The sequence below is a fragment of the Mytilus galloprovincialis genome, chromosome 13 (assembly GCF_965363235.1).
Source record: "Mytilus galloprovincialis chromosome 13, xbMytGall1.hap1.1, whole genome shotgun sequence".
Lineage (NCBI taxonomy): Eukaryota > Metazoa > Mollusca > Bivalvia > Mytilida > Mytilidae > Mytilus > Mytilus galloprovincialis.
The window spans coordinates 73,459,107-73,482,826 of NC_134850.1; the positions used below are offsets into that span (position 1 = coordinate 73,459,107).

General features: G+C 33.3%; 1 protein-coding gene across 3 annotated transcripts in view; it reads right to left on the reverse strand.

Annotated features, from left to right (window-relative positions):
• Window positions 1-23,720, reverse strand: part of LOC143056964 (ubiquitin conjugation factor E4 B-like) — a 52,328-nt gene that overhangs the window by 24,090 nt on the left and 4,518 nt on the right. For 2 of the 3 annotated variants that reach the window (XM_076230175.1, XM_076230177.1), the window contains exons 3-17: window positions 23,529-23,578; window positions 23,397-23,422; window positions 21,583-21,670; window positions 21,039-21,165; window positions 17,845-17,977; window positions 17,137-17,269; window positions 13,812-13,912; window positions 12,616-12,724; window positions 11,076-11,216; window positions 10,520-10,636; window positions 9,162-9,260; window positions 8,228-8,341; window positions 5,280-5,372; window positions 3,539-3,644; window positions 2,755-2,996 (exon numbers count right to left, since the gene is read on the reverse strand). In XM_076230175.1, coding sequence (XP_076086290.1) covers window positions 2,755-2,996; window positions 3,539-3,644; window positions 5,280-5,372; window positions 8,228-8,341; window positions 9,162-9,260; window positions 10,520-10,636; window positions 11,076-11,216; window positions 12,616-12,724; window positions 13,812-13,912; window positions 17,137-17,269; window positions 17,845-17,977; window positions 21,039-21,165; window positions 21,583-21,670; window positions 23,397-23,422; window positions 23,529-23,578 — 1,679 coding nt within the window. Of the gene's footprint in view, window positions 1-2,754; window positions 2,997-3,538; window positions 3,645-5,279; window positions 5,373-8,227; window positions 8,342-9,161; window positions 9,261-10,519; window positions 10,637-11,075; window positions 11,217-12,615; window positions 12,725-13,811; window positions 13,913-17,136; window positions 17,270-17,844; window positions 17,978-21,038; window positions 21,166-21,582; window positions 21,671-23,396; window positions 23,423-23,502; window positions 23,579-23,720 lie in introns of all 3 variants that reach the window. The other variant, XM_076230176.1, reaches the window with a different exon arrangement.

A 23,720-nucleotide genomic window follows, 5' to 3' on the forward strand; every position in this document is an offset into this window, starting at 1 on the left:
AGTTCCTGAGAAAAATGTGACGAAAGTTTCATGGGACGGACTGACTGACGGACGGACGGACTGACGGACTGACGGACGGACGGACTGACAGAGGTAAAACAGTATACCCCCCCTTTTTTAAAGCGGGGGTATAATAATATATCAATCTTATTATCACAATAATAACAGATGTTTATATATTAAGGATTATGCGTTTAGATTTTTTTTACTGTTGATTCATTACTTTTCATTGGACCCCATAGATCTTATGGATATAATATATGAACCAGAAAATTAAATATTCAACAAAGTAAAGTAAATGATCCTGAATTAATAGGTCTACTTGAACAAAAGAACTTCTTTATTTCTATCAGAGATATAAGACCCCATACCTGGACCTGAGATTTCCATTTTTTTTTTAGAAGTTCTTTATTTCTATCAGAGATATAAGACCCATACCTGGACCTGAGATTTCCATTTCTTTAGAAGTTCTTTATTTCTATCAGAGATATAAGAGCCATACCTGGACCTGAGATTTCCATTTCTTTAGAAGTTCTTTGTTTCTATCAGAGATATAAGAGCCCATACCTGGACCTGAGATTTCCATTTCTTTAGAAGTTCTCTATTTCTATCAGAGATATAAGAGCCATACCTGGACCTGAGATTTCCTTTTCTTTAGAAGTTCTTTATTTCTATCAGAGATATAAGAGCCATACCTGGACCTGAGATTTCCATTTCTTTAGAAGTTCTTTATTTCTATCAGAGATATAAGAGCCATACCTGGACCTGAGATTTCCATTTCTTTAGAAGTTCTTTATTTCTATCAGAGATATAAGAGCCATACCTGGACCTGAGATTTCCATTTCTTTAGAAGTTCTTTATTTCTATCAGAGATATAAGAGCCATACCTGGACCTGAGATTTCCATTTCTTTAGAAGTTCTTTGTTTCTATCAGAGATATAAGAGCCCATACCTGGACCTGAGATTTCCATTTCTTTAGAAGTTCTTTATTTCTATCAGAGATATAAGAGCCATACCTGGACCTGAGATTTCCATTTCTTTAGAAGTTCTTTATTTCTATCAGAGATATAAGAGCCATACCTGGACCTGAGATTTCCATTTCTTTAGAAGTTCTTTATTTCTATCAGAGATATAAGACCCCATACCTGGACCTGAGATTTCCATTTCTTTAGAAGTTCTTTATTTCTATCAGAGATATAAGAGCCATACCTGGACCTGAGATTTCCATTTCTTTAGAAGTTCTTTATTTCTATCAGAGATATAAGAGCCATACCTGGACCTGAGATTTCCATTTCTTTAGAAGTTCTTTATTTCTATCAGAGATATAAGAGCCATACCTGGACCTGAGATTTCCATTTCTTTAGAAGTTCTTTATTTCTATCAGAGATATAAGAGCCATACCTGGACCTGAGATTTCCATTTCTTTAAAAGTTCTTTATTTCTATCAGAGATATAAGAGCCCATACCTGGACCTGAGATTTCCATTTCTTTAGAAGTTCTTTATTTCTATCAGAGATATAAGAGCCATACCTGGACCTGAGATTTCCATTTCTTTAGAAGTTCTTTATTTCTATCAGAGATATAAGAGCCCATACCTGGACCTGAGATTTCCATTTCTTTAGAAGTTCTTTATTTCTATCAGAGATATAAGAGCCCATACCTGGACCTGAGATTTCCATTTCTTTAGAAGTTCTTTATTTCTATCAGAGATATAAGAGCCCATACCTGGACCTGAGATTTCCATTTCTTTAAAAGTTCTTTATTTCTATCAGAGATATAAGAGCCCATACCTGGACCTGAGATTTCCATTTCTTAAGAAGTTGTTTATTTCTATCAGAGATATAAGAGCCATACCTGGACCTGAGATTTCCATTTCTTAAGAAGTTGTTTATTTCTATCAGAGATATAAGAGCCATACCTGGACCTGAGATTTCCATTTCTTAAGAAGTTCTTTATTTCTATCAGAGATATAAGAGCCCATACCTGGACCTGAGATTTCCATTTCTTAAGAAGTTGTTTATTTCTATCAGAGATATAAGAGCCATACCTGGACCTGAGATTTCCATTTCTTTAGAAGTTCTTTATTTCTATCAGAGATATAAGAGCCCATACCTGGACCTGAGATTTCCATTTCTTTAAAAGTTCTTTATTTCTATCAGAGATATAAGAGCCCATACCTGGACCTGAGATTTCCATTTCTTAAGAAGTTGTTTATTTCTATCAGAGATATAAGAGCCATACCTGGACCTGAGATTTCCATTTCTTAAGAAGTTGTTTATTTCTATCAGAGATATAAGAGCCATACCTGGACCTGAGATTTCCATTTCTTAAGAAGTTGTTTATTTCTATCAGAGATATAAGAGCCATACCTGGACCTGAGATTTCCATTTCTTTAGAAGTTCTTTATTTCTATCAGAGATATAAGAGCCATACCTGGACCTGAGATTTCCATTTCTTTAGAAGTTCTTTATTTCTATCAGAGATATAAGAGCCATACCTGGACCTGAGATTTCCATTTCTTTAGAAGTTCTTTATTTCTATCAGAGATATAAGAGCCATACCTGGACCTGAGATTTCCATTTCTTTAGAAGTTCTTTATTTCTATCAGAGATATAAGAGCCATACCTGGACCTGAGATTTCCATTTCTTTAAAAGTTCTTTATTTCTATCAGAGATATAAGAGCCCATACCTGGACCTGAGATTTCCATTTCTTTAGAAGTTCTTTATTTCTATCAGAGATATAAGAGCCATACCTGGACCTGAGATTTCCATTTCTTTAGAAGTTCTTTATTTCTAGCAGCATTAGGAAGTTTACTCCATATTGGTTCTGTATTCTCTAATTCATCAACCATACGACTGACATCCCTAATGGCCTTTAACCTTTGTTGATAACGTCGTGTGGCAGGTACAATAGAGAGATGATGACAGTGTAACGTCACAAAGAAACATTCTGTAGGAAACTTAGGATCCTGCCATGGGGGCTTCTTCTCAGATTCTGAAAAAAAACCAATGATCAGGTTTAATTTTTTTTCATTAAATGAATATTTTGAAAAAAAATAATTGATAAATGAATTTGTCTTTATTCTAAAATGAATGTTATTGGTTGTAATTTAGAGTGAGAGCTGTAAAAGATTCTATGGAAAGGATTTCTGAATCATCTCACTAACTATCCCTATGTTGATATGAATAAAAGTTGTAGATAACTTATAATATTTCATGTTAAGTTGATACATCAAACTACTAATTATATGCACGATATATAATTAAATCAATGATCTTTTTAGGTGAGAAAATAACTTCCTGTCTTAAATTTTTTTTTAATCAAGAACAACCAGTATTAAAATGTATTATAGATAGAGACTATATATATATACATGCTGATAAATACTTGACCACATTGAACGATTTTTGCTTGCTTTATAGCTATTGGTAATTAAAAAGCATTGATGATCTATCTTTGACTCACTCTTTAAAACATGACAGTACATATAAAATAATGACTACTTAAAAGAATATTAATAAATGATTAATACTTACTTAGTTTTTCTGTCCACTTGTCACAATCATTAGGCAGAGCTCGGAGTCTCGTTTCTGACTTAATGCTGACACGGGAATTAGGATGAAATGGATAATAAGGATCTACCTATAAATATATTACATAAATATTGAGTAAATATGTCACATTCAGACCATAAACCATTGAGTACAGTTAACTTTACCTTCACTTTATAAATACTATTAAACCTATCAAGGATCTTATAAATGGTTCATAAGTTACTGCATAGAAACTATATTCAATATCGAAACTGACCTCCATTTTGTCATCTGTAAAAATGTAATGAAACTAAAAAGAATAAGTTGAATGGTTCATAAATTATTGCACAGAAACAACTAGATATCATTGAGATGGGAGCCATCTCTGTGGGCCCCGCTGTGAATAATGTGCATTAAAAAATTGTATCTTTACCATAGGACATGGGTTTGTCAACTGAAATCAAAGATTTTGACCTTGACCTTTGACCTATGAAGTTGTAAATAAATTATGACACACCCTTTGGTGTTGGTTTATAAACATGTCAAGTATAAACTTTGAAATGATAAAGGTTCTCAAGATATAGAGCGGACACAATCTTTACCATAGGACATGGGGTTGTCAACTGAAACCAAAGTTTTTGACCTTGACCTTTGACCTAGGAAGTTGCACATAAATTATGACACACCCTTTGGTGTTGGTTTATATACATGTCAAGTATAAACTTTGAAATGATAACGGTTCTCAAGATATAGAGCGGACACAATCTTTACCATAGGACATGGGGTTGTCAACTGAAACCAAAGTTTTTGACCTTGAACTATGCCCTAGGCAGTCGTTCATAAATTATGACACACCCTCTGGTGTTGGTTCATATACATGTCAAGTATAAACTTTGAAATCATAACGGTCCTCAAGATATAGAGCGGACACGATCTTCACCACAGGACACAGGGTTGTCAACTGAAACCAAAGTTTTTTGACCTTGACCTTTGACCTAGGAAGTTGTACATACATCATGACACGCCCTCTGGTGGTGGTTAATAAACATGTAAAGTATAAAGTATGAAATCATAATGGTTCTCTAGATATGGAGCGGATACAAAGTGTTACGGACGGACGGACGGACGGACAAACTGATCACTATAGGATACCGCCTTTGGCGGGACCCTAATAACAATTTACCAAGGATCATAACTCTTAAACAGTAAAAGTGATAATATTAAATATCAAACTAGACCTTCATCTTGTCAGCAATATCAACGCACAATTTTTTTGATAAAATTGATTGATTGATTTGTGTTCAACTCCACTTTCTACACTATTGTGCTATTTTGTAACTGTATGTTTTTTATTGGTCGAGGAAGCTGGAGTGCCCATAGAAAACCACCAACCTTCGGTTAGAAAACGGACAATCTCAGTCAATGAAGATTAGAGTCGATTGCACCTGCAGCGTGAGTGATTCGAATCAACAACCTCAGTGTTGACCTGTTAATGATCAGTAGTTTGACTACTTAGACCATGGGGACAAGGAGGACTCTAAAATTTTAGTTGGTGTTAAAGGAACAAAAAACTCAATTCTTTCGTCAGTAACAATATATACATATTTGAAAAGCCTTAGTGGAAAATTCATAGTTATTGCACAGAAACTATTGGAGGTAGCCCACCTTACTTTACCTTAAAATCCCACAATCTCCTTTATTAAAAGAACAACTTGTACTTCTTTATACTTAATATGCTACTAACCTTTTCTAGACTTATTTTATTGACTGTTAACATCTGTAAAACTGATAACAAATTCAACATAAAGCCGTCTCCTGCAACGTATCGCTCATCTACCTGGAAAATAAATGACACCATAGGTATATACATTTTAACATGCCATAAATAAGGTTCAACGAATTAAATATAAATATAACCAACAATAAAGAACAAGTCAGCAAAAAGTTTTGTGTACTGTCCATAAGAAACATGGGCAACCATCTTAAAAATCTGCTTAAGGTTACAATAAACAATTAGATCTTATGAGCACATCCATTTTATGAAGATAACATGGTATTCAGAATTAAGAGTATGGCTGATCCTGATTGGTCAATATGTGTGCTGTTATATTTTATTATTAAAGACTTCATGCACTCTCTAAAGCTGTGGCTATGAAAGACAAGGCTGAATCTCTACTCTCTAAAGCTGTAGATATAACTTACCTGTATTTGATATTTTTTTGAGTTTCTCTCTAAAGCTGTAGATATAACTTACCTGTATTTGATATTTTTTTGAGTTTCTCTCTAAAGCATTGGCTATGAAAGACAAGGCTGAATCTCTACTCTCTAAAGCTGTAGATATAACTTACCTGTATTTGAGATTTTTTGGAGTTTCTCTCTAAAGCTGTGGCTATGAAAGACAAGACTGAATCTCTGCTCTCTAAAGCTGTAGATATAACTTACCTGTATTTGAGATTTTTTGGAGTATCTCTCTAAAGCTGTGGCTATGAAAGACAGGACTGAATCTCTACTCTCTAAAGCTGTAGATATAACTTACCTGTATTTGAGATTTTTTAGAGTTCCTCTCTAAAGCTGTGGCTATGAAAGACAAGGCTGAATCTCTACTCTCTAAAGCTGTAGATATAACTTACCTGTATTTGAGATTTTTTGGAGTTTCTCTCTAAAGCTGTGGCTATGAAAGACAAGGCTGAATCTCTACTCTCTAAAGCTGTAGATATAACTTACCTGTATTTGAGATTTTTTGGAGTTTCTCTCTAAAGCTGTGGCTATGAAAGACAAGGCTGAATCTCTGCTCTCTAAAGCTGTAGATATAACTTACCTGTATTTGAGATTTTTTAGAGTTCCTCTCTAAAGCTGTGGCTATGAAAGACAAGGCTGAATCTCTACTCTCTAAAGCTGTAGATATAACTTACCTGTATTTGAGATTTTTGGAGTTTCTCTCTAAAGCTGTGGCTATGAAAGACAAGGCTGAATCTCTACTCTCTAAAGCTGTAGATATAACTTACCTGTATTTGAGATTTTTTGGAGTTTCTCTCTAAAGCTGTGGCTATGAAAGACAAGGCTGAATCTCTGCTCTCTAAAGCTGTAGATATAACTTACCTGTATTTGAGATTTTTTAGAGTTCCTCTCTAAAGCTGTGGCTATGAAAGACAAGGCTGAATCTCTACTCTCTAAAGCTGTAGATATAACTTACCTGTATTTGAGATTTTTTGGAGTTTCTCTCTAAAGCTGTGGCTATGAAAGACAAGGCTGAATCTCTACTCTCTAAAGCTGTAGATATAACTTACCTGTATTTGAGATTTTTTGGAGTTTCTCTCTAAAGCTGTGGCTATGAAAGACAAGGCTGAATCTCTGCTCTCTAAAGCTGTAGATATAACTTACCTGTATTTGAGATGTTTTAGAGTTCCTCTCTAAAGCTGTGGCTATGAAAGACAAGGCTGAATCTCTACTCTCTAAAGCTGTAGATATAACTTACCTGTATTTGAGATTTTTGGAGTTTCTCTCTAAAGCTGTGGCTATGAAAGACAAGGCTGAATCTCTACTCTCTAAAGCTGTAGATATAACTTACCTGTATTTGAGATTTTTTGGAGTTTCTCTCTAAAGCTGTGGCTATGAAAGACAAGGCTGAATCTCTGCTCTCTAAAGCTGTAGATATAACTTACCTGTATTTGAGATTTTTTAGAGTTCCTCTCTAAAGCTGTGGCTATGAAAGACAAGGCTGAATCTCTACTCTCTAAAGCTGTAGATATAACTTACCTGTATTTGAGATTTTTTGGAGTTTCTCTCTAAAGCATTGGCTATGAAAGACAAGGCTGAATCTCTACTCTCTAAAGCTGTAGATATAACTTACCTGTATTTGAGATTTTTTAGAGTTCCTCTCTAAAGCTGTGGCTATGAAAGACAAGGCTGAATCTCTACTCTCTAAAGCTGTAGATATAACTTACCTGTATTTGAGATTTTTTGGAGTTTCTCTCTAAAGCATTGGCTATGAAAGACAAGGCTGAATCTCTACTCTCTAAAGCTGTAGATATAACTTACCTGTATTTGAGATTTTTTAGAGTTCCTCTCTAAAGCTGTGGCTATGAAAGACAAGGCTGAATCTCTACTCTCTAAAGCTGTAGATATAACTTACCTGTATTTGAGATTTTTTGGAGTTTCTCTCTAAAGCATTGGCTATGAAAGACAAGGCTGAATCTCTACTCTCTAAAGCTGTAGATATAACTTACCTGTATTTGAGATTTTTTAGAGTTCCTCTCTAAAGCTGTGGCTATGAAAGACAAGGCTGAATCTCTACTCTCTAAAGCTGTAGATATAACTTACCTGTATTTGAGATTTTTGGAGTTTCTCTCTAAAGCTGTGGCTATGAAAGACAAGGCTGAATCTCTACTCTCTAAAGCTGTAGATATAACTTACCTGTATTTGAGATTTTTAGAGTTCCTCTCTAAAACTGTGGCTATGAAAGACAAGGCTGAATCTCTACTCTCTAAAGCTGTAGATATAACTTACCTGTATTTGAGATTTTTGGAGTTTCTCTCTAAAGCTGTGGCTATGAAAGACAAGGCTGAATCTCTACTCTCTAAAGCTGTAGATATAACTTACCTGTATTTGATATTTTTGGAGTTTCTCTCTAAAGCATTGGCTATGAAAGACAAGGCTGAATCTCTACTCTCTAAAGCTGTAGATATAACTTACCTGTATTTGAGATTTTTTGGAGTTCCTCTCTAAAGCTGTGGCTATGAAAGACAAGGCTGAATCTCTGCTCTCGGAGTTGACTAGAATAGTATGGGTTATCTTATATAATTCATTCTGAAACATATCAAAAATAAAGTTTTTTCAAAGATTAAAATAATATGCTGACATGGAAAATAAATTTATGACAATATACTGATAAAAACCTCATAAAAACCTTGCATTAATATAAACAAAAAGAATATCCAACTAAATTTACATAAACAAATGTATATTAGGTGCATGATTGTTTTTATTAGTTGTTAGTGGCTTTGAACTGGCTGTCAGTAACTAAGAATACTCTCAGATCTGTACTTAGTGTCTTTTTGTTGCTGGGTTACTCAAGTACACAGTCATGTCTGTGTTTTTGTTAGATGTACCGTATAGTGGGTTATTTCTCAGGTCTGTAGATTTTGCTTATTTTTGTGGATAGAAAAAAATCACCAAAATAAAATACGCCAATATAAAAGTGTACATGCAAAGGTATTGATAAAAGTTTTGAACCCCCCAGAATATTTCGTATACCGTATTCAATTAAAATCGTGAAATTTTACACCCGCGAAAATAACCCGCTATACAGTATTTCTATTTGCATCTATCTGATGAGTTAAGCCTTTTTCAACTGATTTTTATAGTTCCTTTTTATGTTGTACTGTTACACTACTGTCCCAGGTTACAGGGAGGGTTTGTATCCCGTTAACATGTTTAACCATGGAACTCTCTGTAATGCACATGTCTGTTCCAAGTCAGGAGCCTGTAATTAAGTGGTTGTGGTTTTTTGATGTGTTACATATTTGTTTTTGTTCATTTTGTTTTTACATTTATAAATTAGTCCATTAGTTTTCTCATTTAAATTGTTTTGCCTACACAACATATGTAAAAGTGTGTGTGTACTTACCCGTACAAATTCTAAGCCATGTTGTAATGACTGTTGTGTTATCCTGATATTGTCGGGTGTTAACTGATGGCCAGAAAAATATTTTTCTACCACTCTAGTCTGAAATATACATTGTTTAATACCATTCACATACATGTACATTAAATACATAGGAAAAATAAAACATATATTTGTGACATGATACATATTAGAATATGTCTGATTGTTGAAATGATACTTTCTGTTTTGATTTTCTATGTTGTTTCAACTGCTGTCTTTTTGAAATATACAGAAATAGAAAGATGCATCAAAGAGAAAACTCTCCATCCAAGTCACAATGTGCAAAAAAGTACTACAGATCTCCTTTACAACATAACTCTCAGATCAATAAATGTTGGTTATGCTATTATTCATGTGTTTCTTTGTTTAATATGTTCTCCTATTTATTTGTATTGTAGTCCTGTAATGTAATGTTGTTATTTTAATGTTATATTTAACATTGCCATTAAAGAGGAAGGTTTGGCATGCCACAAAACCAGGTTCAACCCACCATTTTTTTTTTAAAATGTCCTGTACCAAGTCAGGAATATGGCCATTGTTATATTATAGTTCGTTTGTGTGTGTGTTACATTTTAACGTTGTGTTTCCGTTGTGTCATTTCTTTTCTCTTATACTTGAGTTTGAATTCACATTACTATAAGACATGTCATGGTACTTTTCTATCCCAAATTCATGTATTTGGTTTTGATGTTATATTGGTTATTCTCATCGGATTTTGTCTAATGCTTAGTCCGTAGCTGTGTGTGTTACATTTTAATGTTGTGTCTTTGTTCCCCTCTAATATTTAATGCGTTTCCTTCAGTTTCAGTTTGTTACGCCGATTTTGTTTTTTGTCCATTGATTTACAAGTTTTGAACAGCGGTATACTACTGTTGCCTTTATTTATGCCATTTACATTAGACATAAAACTAAAATAACTGCAAGATGATACTCCAAAAGCAAATCAATGGCTGTATGAAGACTTCATAATAGCCACTTTCAAGTGGAACTTTTACATAAGATAAAAATTACTGCTTAATGAATGCTGTACTTTGAATATTTTTCCAATTCTTGACAATTGTATTGTATTTGTTATAGTAAAATGCATTCAAAAATCATCTTCTGTGAAATTTACTATGACTTTGTGTGTCTGTTTTTTTTTTTATAGAATAAGTTTATCTATATATAATTGTCCATGTCTTTCATATGGGTATGGATGCAGTAAAGTAAAAATTTTGGAATCTTTTAAGGTTTTAAAATTTATTTGATAATTTCATTGTATTTTCTTTGAGCACTTCTATTTTTCTTTGCCACCATTTTGTGTTTTATTACTAACTCACATTGTCTTCAGCAAACAGTGATAAACCTAGAAATGGTCCTAACATGGACAACTTCTCTAACTCTATCCCTGCCGCTTGTGTTAAAGAATCAGGTAACCAGTTATTCTGTTTTACTATCTATAAAAACAACGAAAGAATTATCTAAAGGAATACAAACATGCAATCCCAATACCTGGATCTATACAAATGCAAGAACATTAATATAACACAACACATGTATTGAAGCAGTTTTTATTAAAATGTATATAAATTATTATATTGCCTCCTGTTTCTGGATCTATACAATGGAAAGAACAATAATATTAATCACCACAGAATTTGTATTGAAAGAGTTTTAAAATTGTTTTTATTGATATATATATATATATGAATTATTATATTGTGTCCTGTTATAATAAAGATGCAGTCAAGGGCTTTTGGTGTTACATACACGTTAATAACAATAGCTGTCACAGGCCTTATTTTCTTGAGAAAAAAAACCACAAGTTGTCATTTCAACTTCAGTATAATTATCTGCCCTTGGCTTTTAAAAGTAACACCAGCGATTTGTACATACCAGAGAACAGACTGGCCTTGTATTGCCACTTTTTATATCACATAACTCCGTCAACACACAGAGGGGGTCCTTATACTCATCACTATCTAGAGACAAAGGATGGATCATCCGTGTTAAACAGTGGAGAACTGGTTCAAATATCTACAATGTAAACAAAGAGGATCATTATAAACATATTGTGTAAATCAATGAGGGAACCAGATTATTAACACTGCAGGAAACAAATTTTAGATATTGTTTTTACAAGAGTTTTGAATTCTATCATAAATCAAATGAATATCTGTAACAAGAGCTACTATTTTAACATAAGTAAAACTGGTTTACCAAATAATGTTTCCCCGTACCAGGTCAACATATCTGAACAATACCATTATATGTATTTGTTGGATGTTGTTTGCTACTGCTTGTTCATCTATTTTCCCCCAAAGAACCCAAGTAGAGGTACTTGGTGAATTTTGATTGCTGTTCATTAATTTTATGTTATTTCCCTTTTTAAAGTACTATATTCACAGCATATACCCGAAGGAATTTATCTTTCTAAAGAGTTTGTGTCGCTCATTTTGGTCTATGTGCATATTAAACAAGGGACACACATTATAGAAAAGAATAGAATTCATGACAAAATTCTCTCAGTCTGTTTTGGTGATAGTGGCCCAGTAAATTGAAAGGAAAAGATTTTTGTAAAAATTTACAAAAATTTAGGAAAAATTGCCTTTAAAAACAAATATCTTGAAGGCGTCAATTGTCAATTTGGATCATGTTGAATTATTCGAAGAACTTACTTTTCTTATCAAAGCGTTGTTTAATGCTTTTGAAAATTTCATGTTAGATAGAATTTGACCTGATGAGCAATATTTCTCCACAGATTTGCTCTAAATGCTTTAGTTTTAGAGATACATATGAGCCGAAAAACTGCAATTTACCCCATGTTTTATTTTAAGCTATAGCAGCCATCTTGGTTAATGGTTGGGGGTCATAGGTTACAGTTTTTTATTTAGATCAAGAGAAGAAGTTTTTTGTATAGATAACAAATTACGAAAAATTGACTTTTAAAGGGCAATAACTTATTTTTGGGACAATTTTGGTCATGTTGACTTATTTGTAGATCTTACTTTGCTGAACAATTTTGCTGTGTCCAGTTTATCTATCACTTTTATAATATTCAACATACATGTAATAACAATAAACTGCAATATTTCCTAATAAATACTTATAGGGGACAGCAACCCAGCAACAAGGTGTCTGATTCATCTGAAAATTTCAGGGCTGATAGATCTTGACCCGAGGAACATTTTTACTCCAATGTCAGATTTGCTCTAATTAAATGCTTTACCCCCATGTTCTATTTTAAGTCAAGGCTTCCAACAATGTCATAAGATAATTTTTTTAACTAGATACCCTAAGGATGATTTAGGCTAAGTTTGGTTTTGTTTGGCCCAGTAGTTTATACAGAGAAGATTTTTGTAAAAGTAAACAAACGACGACGGACAATGGATGCCAAGTGATGAGAAAAGCTCCACAGAGAACTTTTGTAACTTACCATACAGAACGTATCTTTATCAGGACAGATTGTCTGTACAAGTTCAGGTAAAAATCCTCGTGGAAGGTTGTGAGACAATAAATAAGGTAATAATAAGGACATTCCAGATCTAAAAACAAATAAAAAATCAATTATGTACAAAAAAACAAATACTGTGGATTCATTATTATTCGTTTGGTACCAATTTTGTGGAAATAGGTGAACAAGAATTTTAAATGTTCAAAGAAGTACAATTTATCTAAAGGCTTGTACATTGACTTTTGCTAAACCACAAAATCAAATATTCACCAAAAAAGAATTTGTCATAAATCCACAAAATTGTTAGCCAAGAAAATAAAGAATCTCCAGTATATCACATGTTTTACACACACCCGACAGGACATAGGATTTGATCGGGTGAGCAAGAAACAGTAAACAGTAAACATACAAAAAACTAGACAATGAACATACAGTGTATCATAAGTAGACCAAACTAGACATCATTGAGATGAGAGCTATCTATGTCGGCCTAGCTGTTAATAATGCATGGTAAATAATTTGTATCCTCAACATAGGCCATGGGATTGTCAACTGATACCTAAGTTTTTTACATTGACCTTTGACCTAGGAAGTTGTACATACATTATGATACGTCCTCTGGTGTTAGTTGATGTACATATTATGGGGACGGAGTCCCCAATAACAGTCGAAAATTCAATAAAAAAAAAAATACGGGAAAATTTCCCAAATTTTTCATTGTACTAATGAACTCAAAATCGTTCAAATTTTTTTTGTCGTGTTTTGAAATCCCGGACCGGCGCAGAAATGTACAATGTACTTCCTTTTTCCGGTCTCGTTTGTATGAAACTTTGAGTAAAATATATATTTATCAGTCTAGTATAAAATAGGAAGGAACGTGCAATACAAATTTCATTTTTAATAATTCCTTGATATGAAAAAACGTTACCTGATGATAGCGTTTCTTTGTTTACAATGCATATGACGTCATAATTTAAATAACGTCACAACTAAATCCCTAACAACAGAACCAAAATCGGAAACATTACGGTATTTCCGTTTCTTTTTTTTTTAACAAATATTTAAGCTACAAAAAAATAATTCATACAGACTTCGTCCCCATTTACAGGTAATGCCTGCCTCATATTAAGTATAAACTTTGGACTCATAGCTGTATGACAGACACACTGGTAACCTACCTTGGTCTAGTAAAAACTCCTTGTAAAACCATAGCTGTATGACAGACACACTGGTTCCTTGCTGAAGATAACATTGTACTCATAGGTGGCATACTTGCTCTCTGTAATATTGATGCATTTGAATAAATAGTGAATTTCATCTTTAGAATGCTTTTAAATCAATGAAATAATGTCACAGAATTTTAACTATTTGACAAGACTCAAGACTATTATATAGTTCCATTACTGTGGATTCATTAGGTACCATCTTTTGTGGGTTTTGTGAGAACAGGTAAACCACAAATTGAAAAGTTCAACGAATTTCCTATAGGCTCTTATGCAAATTGGTAAAACCATGAAAAATGTAAGTTTTCCTCAATCAACGAAAATTGATACCCACGCAATAATTTAATCAACAGTATGTCATAAAGTTAAAATTCAAGAAGTAATTATTAGTTAATCATGTAGATATCTATCCAATTTAACTTAAAAACCAGATGCTCCGCAGGGCGCAGCTTTATAAGACCGCAGAGGTTGAACCCTGAACAGTTGGGGCAAGTATGGACACAACATTCAAGCTGGATTCAGCTCTAAATTTGGATTGTGATTAAATAGTTGACACAGCATAGGTTTATGACACAGAATGAATGTGGTCTAATGAACTTGAAATTTTTTTTTTGCCTTTGAGCAATTCACTAGGCTGTTGAATATTAATCCTCTCAAAAAAATGTTTGAAGAAATGTTCTTTTCATTTATGAAATCTGAAATGAGAAAAATTGACCCTCCCCCCCCCCAATTTTTTTTTCACATCCCCCTTTCCCTCATTCCAAAACTGATCTCAATTCAAATTTCTAATGTAGTTTGCAACAATAACAATAACTACTCATTTAAATACATCATAAAATATTAAAATGTAAAAAAAGTGCTTGTTATCACTAAATGGTAAAGATTGTTTTAATTTATCAGTTGGTAGTAAAAGAGAATATACATTGTATATTGTATAAAACAATGATTAAAGTTGATTCAACTACTATTCTGGACAAAGAAAGATAACTCCAATTGAAAATACTTGCTATTGCACAATACTGTGCAATTGTGGAAGATTTCTTGCTATTGTGAAATTCTGTGCAATTGAAAATTTCTTGCTATTGCACAATACTTAATATAATAATTTTGGATCCTGATTTGGACCAACTTGAAAACTGGGCCCATAATCAAAAATCTAAGTACATGTTTAGATTTAGCATATCAAAGAAGCCCAAGAATTCAATTTTTGTTAAAATCAAACTTAGTTTAATTTTGGACCCTTTGGACTTTAATGTAGACCAATTTGAAAACGGGACCAAAAATTAAGAATCTACATACATAGTTAGATTTGGCAAATCAAAGAACCCCAATTATTCAATTTTTGATGAAATCAAACAAAGTTTAATTTTGGACCCTGATTTAGACCAACTTGAAAACTGGGCCAATAATCAAAAATCTAAGTACATTTTTAGATTCAGCATATCAAAGAACCCCAAGGATTCAATTTTTGTTAAAATCAAACTAAGTTTAATTTTGGACCCTTTGGACCTTAATGTAGACCAATTTGAAAACGGGACAAAAAATTAAGAGTCTACATACACAGTTAGATTCGACATATTAACCCTTTCGCCAATGAGTCCCGGTACGGGACTCACTCTTCAGACAGCTGACGATGAGTCCCGTTTTACCGAGATCGGAATACCTCTTTTATATTTCCCGCTCAAAACAGTGCAAACATGAGTTATCTTTCTTTGATGAATACCCGGATGAAAGTGTAAACATGGTGCTTCCGTTTGTTGAAAACCGTGTCAAAAATAGAGGAAATTTACGGAATTTACGAGAATTTGAAATGAGGGAACATTTTTTTTAAAGAATATGGAAGAATTGAAGCCAAACTAGTATACTTTTTTTACATAAAATGTCGTTTTATGTACAAAACACTTGGAATGGACATCGTTCAGTGTGAGGAATTTGTACAGCCTCGTAAAATTTTTCAAAATTTTGCCGTTTTGGGTTAAAAAATTACAATTTGGGGTCAAAGAGCAGAATTTGGAGAATCTCACCTCAATAATGCCGAAAATTTTAAAATTTGAATATTTTATGAAGAAAAAATTATCAAAACATGAACAAAACTGTGAACATAGTGTTAGTGAAAGAAATAACTACAAACAAGTTTTTATTGACATTTATTATGAAGATCTCCCACTTAAGTTATAGTAGCCAGGGAAGCCATCGTCTCAGAGTAGCTTCAGTCTGGGCAGCAATCGGTGAAAGGGTTAAAGAACCCAAATTATTCATTTTTGATGAAATCAAACAAAGTATTGGACCCTTTGGGCCCCTTATTCCTAATCTGTTGGGACCAAAACTCCCAAAATCAATCCCAACCTTCCTTTTGTGGTCATAAACCTTGTGTTTAAATTTCATTGATTTCTATTTACTTATACTAAAGTTATTGTGCGAAAACCAAGAATAATGCTTATTTGGGCCCTTTTTTGGCCCCTAATTCCTAAACTGTTGGAACCAAAACTTCCAAAATCAATCCCAACCTTTCTTTTGTGGTCATAAACCTTGTGTCAAAATTTCGTAGATTTCTATTTACTTAAACTAAAGTTATAGTGCGAAAACCAAGAAAATGCTTATTTGGGCCCTTTTTGGCCCCTAATTCCTAAACTGTTGGAACCAAAACTAATAAAGTCAATCCCAACCTTCCTTTTGTGGTCATAAACCTTGTGTTAAAATTTCATAGATTTCTAAAGTTATAGTGAGAAAACCAAATGTCTTCGGACGACAATGACGACGACGATGCCAACGTGATACCAATATACGACCAAAAAATTTTCAAATTATGCGGTCGTATAATAAAGGACATCACTACTGCAGTAAGATTGTCTTATTCTAAGTGCTTGATTGATTGATTGATTGCTGTTCGCTCAATGACCTGTAGCAATTATTTTTGTGCATATTCAAGACAAACGTAGAAATTGTTAGTGTGAGTCATATCACTTTATCATATATGAGATGGCAGTGATTATGATATACCAATATTGATATTTAAGTAAACCATTGCTTTTCATATACTATGGATTCATTTCTTTTCGTGGGTACCAATTTTCGTGGTTTGAGGAAAACTTGCATATTCGTGGATATCTAATTTCTTGGTTTTGACAAAGACTGCATACATTCCTTAAGAAAATTTGCAAACCCTTGAATATTTAAATTCGTGGTTCCCTTGTACCCACGAAATCCACGAAAAATTGGTATCTAAGGAATAATTATGAATCCACAGTAGTTAATAGATTTTTGCAGAATTCGTATATACCTTAGGAGCTGTTCTTTCTTCAATGGCTACTCTATCATAGCTGTCCAGTAAATAGTTTATTAAATCTGTATCCTTACATTTCTCTGGTTCATACTTAAATTCTCTTCGTAATTGTAAACTGGGGGCTAAAGACCTAAATAAATAAATACAATATTAATGTCTCTACTTCATAACTAATCTTTTAAAACTAATAACTTTCCAGCTAAAAGATGAAAGAAGTAAATGTATGGAATAATATAACAAATGAATCTCATGGACAAATTATCCTTGATACTATTAAGCAGAAATAGTCCACCACTATAAAACCATAAAACATGTAATAATGTTGGTCTTGAAATGTAGGATTAGTTAAGAAATAATAGCCTAAGTTAAAGTGATTCTTTTAAGACCTTGATATTAAAACTTCTTAAAGAAATGTGTATACGAAAATTAAAGACAATGTGGAATTTTTCCTTTTCTTGTTTATAATATACCCTTCATCCTTATGTAAAGTTCATTTTGTTATTGAGTGTACGTTTTGTTGCTTTCATTTTTCAGTGTTTTACATAGACTTGTTTCACATGAACCTCAATTGTTTGGGTTGGAGACTTACGTTTTAGGACTGGAGCCTGGTTTCCTTGATGATACAATTGTTTGGGTTGGAGACTTACGTTTTTGGACTGGAGCCTGGTTTCCTTGATGATACAATTGTTTGGGTTGGAGACTTACGTTTTAGGACTGGAGCCTGGTTTCCTTGGTGATGCAGTTCTAAGTTTCAGGATAGGATTATCAGGGCTCTCTCGTATCTTTAGCAATACCTCCATTACTGTCTCATTCACCAAATCTTTAAAATCTATACAACCTGTATATAAAATTGATAACAAAAGGAAATTTTTTTAGGGAGCTGAAGTGCTGTTATTCAGTATTCAAACATGGATGCCCCACTTGCACTATCTTTTTCCATGTTCAGTGGACCATGAAGTTGGGTAAAAAATCTAACTTGGCTTTAAAATTAGAAAGATCATACCATACAGAACATGTGTACATAGGGTGCAATCAACAGTTTTTTTCTATGACGTCATATTTTGAGGGACCATTTATAAGTGACCCTTAGTGGTGGACTGATTAATAAAGATACCTGTATAAAACTAGATATCACTGGAATCAGAATGTTCTCTAGTTTATAATGGAATAAAAAAAAAAGGGTACTTTTAATAGTATAAAAAAAGTTTTATCCAGAGAAACTGGGAAAAACATTGCCTAATTTAAGCTTAAAAAACCTGAAATCAGGTCATGTGCACACCCCTGAAGACATGATACCTGCACATTTTTCATTATCAAAGTTGTATGAATTTCATAGATTTTTACCTGGTCTTTCAAAAAATTCATGCTTCAGGGTACGTTCGCCTGCTTTTAATTGAAGTTAATTAACATATCTTTACAACCAAATACAAATCAAAGAGCAGAATGCTCTGAGGGATACGATTGCCATATAGTTTTCATTGACACATATATAGCAGTTCTGCCAACTTTTCATTAAGCAAATTCGTGAGATTTGGCCAAAAAGAGGAAAAAATTGATCCAAGGATACTGCTGCAAAAAAGCATGAACATGCGTGAGTCTCACGCATTTTTGGCAGCCCTGGCCTTGATAGTCCAAATAATTATGACGTCTTGAAAGGCTATTATATTTTTTTTCTTTGACGCTTTATTTCGACGTCGAAGTAAGGCGTCAAAGAAAAAAAATTATGATAGCCTTCCAAGACGTCATAATTATTTGGACTATGGCCTTGAAGGCATAAAACTTTGCTCAGTGCTTGGAGCACAAAAATCATGCTCGAAACAAGAAATCAAGCAATTTCATTGGTCGACTTTTTAGTATGAGTACAGAAAAACTGACTCGAAAGTTTTATGACCGCAAGGCCTGGTACAGCTGGATAGTATTATTTTCAAAACTAATTCAACTGCACATGCAAAGGTAATATAAATCTGAATAGTCACTCAACTTTAAAAATAGCTAATCCCGGATACAAGTGTAGGAGCAATGTACTTATTGTGTTTTATTTGTGTGCTATCAATTCCAAGTTTACTTTCCACAGCAGTCACTGAGAGAGAGAGAAGGTATTTCACTTCATAGTTCGAGATTACTCTGATGTCCAACGGCTGATTTGCCAGACAAGCTGGGACCATGGGGGACTTTTATGCTAGTATACTTAAATTACAAACTTAAATAGTCCCAGTCCCATATATTATATCAAGTATTATTGGATGCCGAATTGAATTTTAAATAGGTGCCGATTTGACTAGATGCCGATTTAACCAGGTGCCGATTTGACTTTTTCTATGGGTGCCGATTTGACTTGTACCCAGTAATCTCGGGACTTTTCACTTCGTATCTTATCACCGTTAATTCTAAGAGGAACCCCATTTCCCAGTCCCATATATTATATCAAATATTATTGGATGCCGAATTGACTTTTAAATAGGTGCCGATTTGACTTTTTCTATGGGTGCCGATTTGACTTGTACCCAGTAATCTCGGACTATTACTTCGTATCTTATCACCGTTAATTCTAGGAGGAACCCCATTTCTAACTCTTTAATTATTAATTTCCTTTTGGTCAGTGGGCATGAATCCTTCCGTACACTCCTCTGTTTAAATTGAGACGATTTTGACGGGAAATACTTCTGAAAGGGAGACAACTCGAAACGATAATATGGAAGACTCCATTTCGACTAAAGGGGTGTTATAAGTAAAACTTCATTGATTTTAATTTAAATGATGCATATGATTTTAAATTATGCAACAACAATATTAAACCCTCAGTAGCAGGCAGACATAGAAGACATAGAATGAGTTTCAAATTAATTAATAAGCGGGGAATCCAGAACAACCACTCAATCTGATACCCCTTGAAATCAAGAAAACTATACGCATGCGCATAAATACATAAACAAACCCCCGATTTGCGATTTGGAACAAGAACGTTTATTTAATTTATGATATGATGAATGAGTCTCAATTTCTATATGAGAGTACAGTATCAGTTTCATAACGGTAAAATATAGAAAACTTCAGTTCTTATATGACAGAAATAGAATTATCGAAATTCAAAGAACTCTCGCATTTATCAAAACTGGGGAATTCCCTCTGACGTGTTTCTAAATTTATAAAAACACTAAATATAAATACTGCTTAATTCTGATTTTCCGTGTTGTTAAAAACACGCATATAAGTCAACGGAAAAATCAAACATGAAGATTATGAGAAGAACATTACAGGAAAGTTGTTTATGTTCAATCCTTTTGCTTGTTTTTACCTTTTAAAGCAAGACAATCATAAGAATCTGAGATGTTGCTGAATGTTTAGAATAAAACGGTTGACGTGAGGGAATGAGCCCCTGAGTCAACGGTAGAAGTCTACAGATTGCTTAAAAGCAATCGTATTCCAAAAACATGATACTTTTTCACCACTTATGTTGATAAAAAGGGACTTCCCTCCATGTCTATTTTTAGTTGGGGAATAACCCCTAGTTTTTTATACGAAACTGTTTATAGCACCCATAAGTTTTAAGTTGATTGGACTTCAACTTCATCAAAAACTACCTTGACCAAAAACTTAAACCTGAAACTCCCACTAACATTTTCTATGTTCAGTGGACCGTGAAATTGGGGTCAAAAGTCTAATTTGGCTCTGGAAGGTTGTCAGGAATCAGGAATCCTGCAAATATGTATACATATAAGACTTGAACACTTAAAACTTTTTGACCCTTTGATTTTCCTCTATATTAATCATCATATGCCTATGGATTATCTTCACTGTCTCCACAAGCCTGTTCCAGCATTTGTTTTGCCAATGAGCACTGATGAAATTAATCTATATCCACACAAGTCACACATAACCTTTTAACCTACGATACTAACCTTCCTCTACTGAGTCCTTAAGTTGTGGTAAATGAAGCGTATCAGATGAACTTTCTTTCCAGGACACCAGGAATATTGACCTTATTGCACTTAACATTTGTTCTTCATTAGCTTCAGCACCGACCTCCTGAAATATCACATGATTAGTCTTGATTTAAAGTCAAACTACAAGGAAATATTTGTATTACACGATACATTGAGTGGTTACTTAACATCGTTATCTTTTCTAAAAATTTGCATGTTCTTGTTATTTTTTATCAAGTGTTCTCTGACATGTCTAGTCAGCATTTCATTTGTCACAACAAGTATAACAATAGAGGTGGGATATACATCAATGAGAAATACAAAATGAACCAAAATATGTGTCTTATCATGCTTATTGGTTGTTTGCCTTCTTAGGTTTGACATTTCAAGGGTGAAAACCCTCAATCTACATTCCCTTAAAGACTATTCAGTTCCTCTTGAATTTTACATTTCAATAGTGAAAACCATCAATTTACATTCCCTAGAATTTATGTTTATATACATGTTTATTTGTATTTACCCGTCGACGTTTCACATCATATTTAGTCTCTGTTTCATCAACTTCCATGGTTTCTATTCCAGAATCAACATCCATCTGAGACTGGAATCTAAAAATAAAGCATACTCTTAAAAGGGTTCTCCAGAATGCAATCTAAAAATAAAGCATACTCTTAAATGGGTTTTCAGAATTCAATCTTAAAAATAAAAAATACTCTTAAATGGGTTTTCAGAATTCAATCTAAAAATAAAAAATACTCTTAAAAGGGGTTTTCAGAATTCAATCTTAAAATAAAACATACTCTTAAAAGGGGTTTCCAGAATTCAATCTAAAAATAAAACATACTCTTAAAAGGGGTTTCCAGAATTCAATCTAAAAATAAAAAAATACTCTTAAAAGGGGTTTCCAGAATTCAATCTAAAAATAAAGCATACTCTTATTTATAAAGGGTGTCCAGAATCCAATCTAAATATAAAGCATACTCTTAAAAGGGGTTTTCCGAATTCAATCTAACAATAAAAAATACTCTTAAAAGGGGTTTTCAGAATTCAATCTAAAAATAAAACATACTCTTAAAAGGGGTTTTCCGAATTCAATCTAAAAACAAGAATGTGTCCTCAGTACACGAATGCCCCACTCGCACTATCATTTTTCATGTTCAGTGGACTGTGAAATTGGGGTAAAAACTCTAATTTGGCATTAAAATTAGAAAGATCATATCATAGGGAACATGTGTACAAAGTTTGAAGTCGATTGGACTTCAACTTCATCAAAAACTACCTTGACCAAAAACTTTAACCTGTAGTGGGACAGACGGACGGTTGGACGGACGGACAGACGGACGCACGGACCAGAAAACATAATGCCCCTCTACTATCGTAGGTGGGGCATAATAAAAAATACTCTTAAAAGGGGTTTCCAGAATTCAATCTTAAAATAAAACATACTCTTAAAAGGGGTTTCCAAAATTCAATCTAAAAATAAAGCATACTCTTAAAAGGGGTTTCCAGAATTCAATCTAAAAATAAAAAAATACTCTTAAAAGGGGTTTCCAGAATTCAATCTAAAAATAAAGCATACTCTTATAAAGGGTGTCCAGAATCCAATCTAAATATAAAGCATACTCTTCAAAGGGGTTTTCCGAATTCAATCTAAAAATAAAAAATACTCTTAAAAGGGGTTTTCAGAATTCAATCTAAAAATAAAACATACTCTTAAAAGGGGTTTTCCGAATTCAATCTAAAAACAAGAATGTGTCCTCAGTACACGAATGCCCCACTCGCACTATCATTTTTCATGTTCTGTGGACAGTGAAATTGGGGTAAAAACTCTAATTTGGCATTAAAATTAAAAAGATCATATCATAGGGAACATGTGTACAAAATTTAATGCCCCTCTACTATCTTAGGTGGGGCATAATAAAAAATACTCTTAAAAGGGGTTTCCAGAATTCAATCTTAAAATAAAACATACTCTTAAAAGGGGTTTCCAAAATTCAATCTAAAAATAAAGCATACTCTTAAAAGGGGTTTCCAGAATTCAATCTAAAAATAAAAAAATACTCTTAAAAGGGGTTTCCAGAATTCAATCTAAAAATAAAAAAATACTCTTAAAAGGGGTTTCCAGAATTCAATCTAAAAATAAAGCATACTCTTATAAAGGGTGTCCAGAATCCAATCTAAATTTATATAAAGCATACTCTTACAATATAATATATTGCCCTCCTAGTCACAGATTATGTCAACACAAAGAGCAGTGACAGCAATGTTAAATCAAACTTATTGGTTTTTTTAGCATTCTGAATCCACCTCCATACTTCTCTAAATCAAACTTACTGTTTTTCTGAGCATTCTGAATCCACCTCCATACTTCTCTAAATCAAACTTACTGTTTTTCTGAGCATTCTGAATCCACTTTCATACTTCTCTAAATCAAACTTACTGTTTTTCTGAGCATTCCGAATCCACTTCCATACTTCTCTGTGAGTCTGGTGTGATTGGGTCTACACTTAAAGTACCTAAAAAAAATCATTGAAAATTAAATTAAAACATTTCCGAAAACCGGTGTTCAAGCAAGAGTATGAGGGCACAATGTTAGAAAAAGACACTTTTGTAAAGCAACCTTTTTTAAAACAGATCTTTTCTTATACATTGACAAAA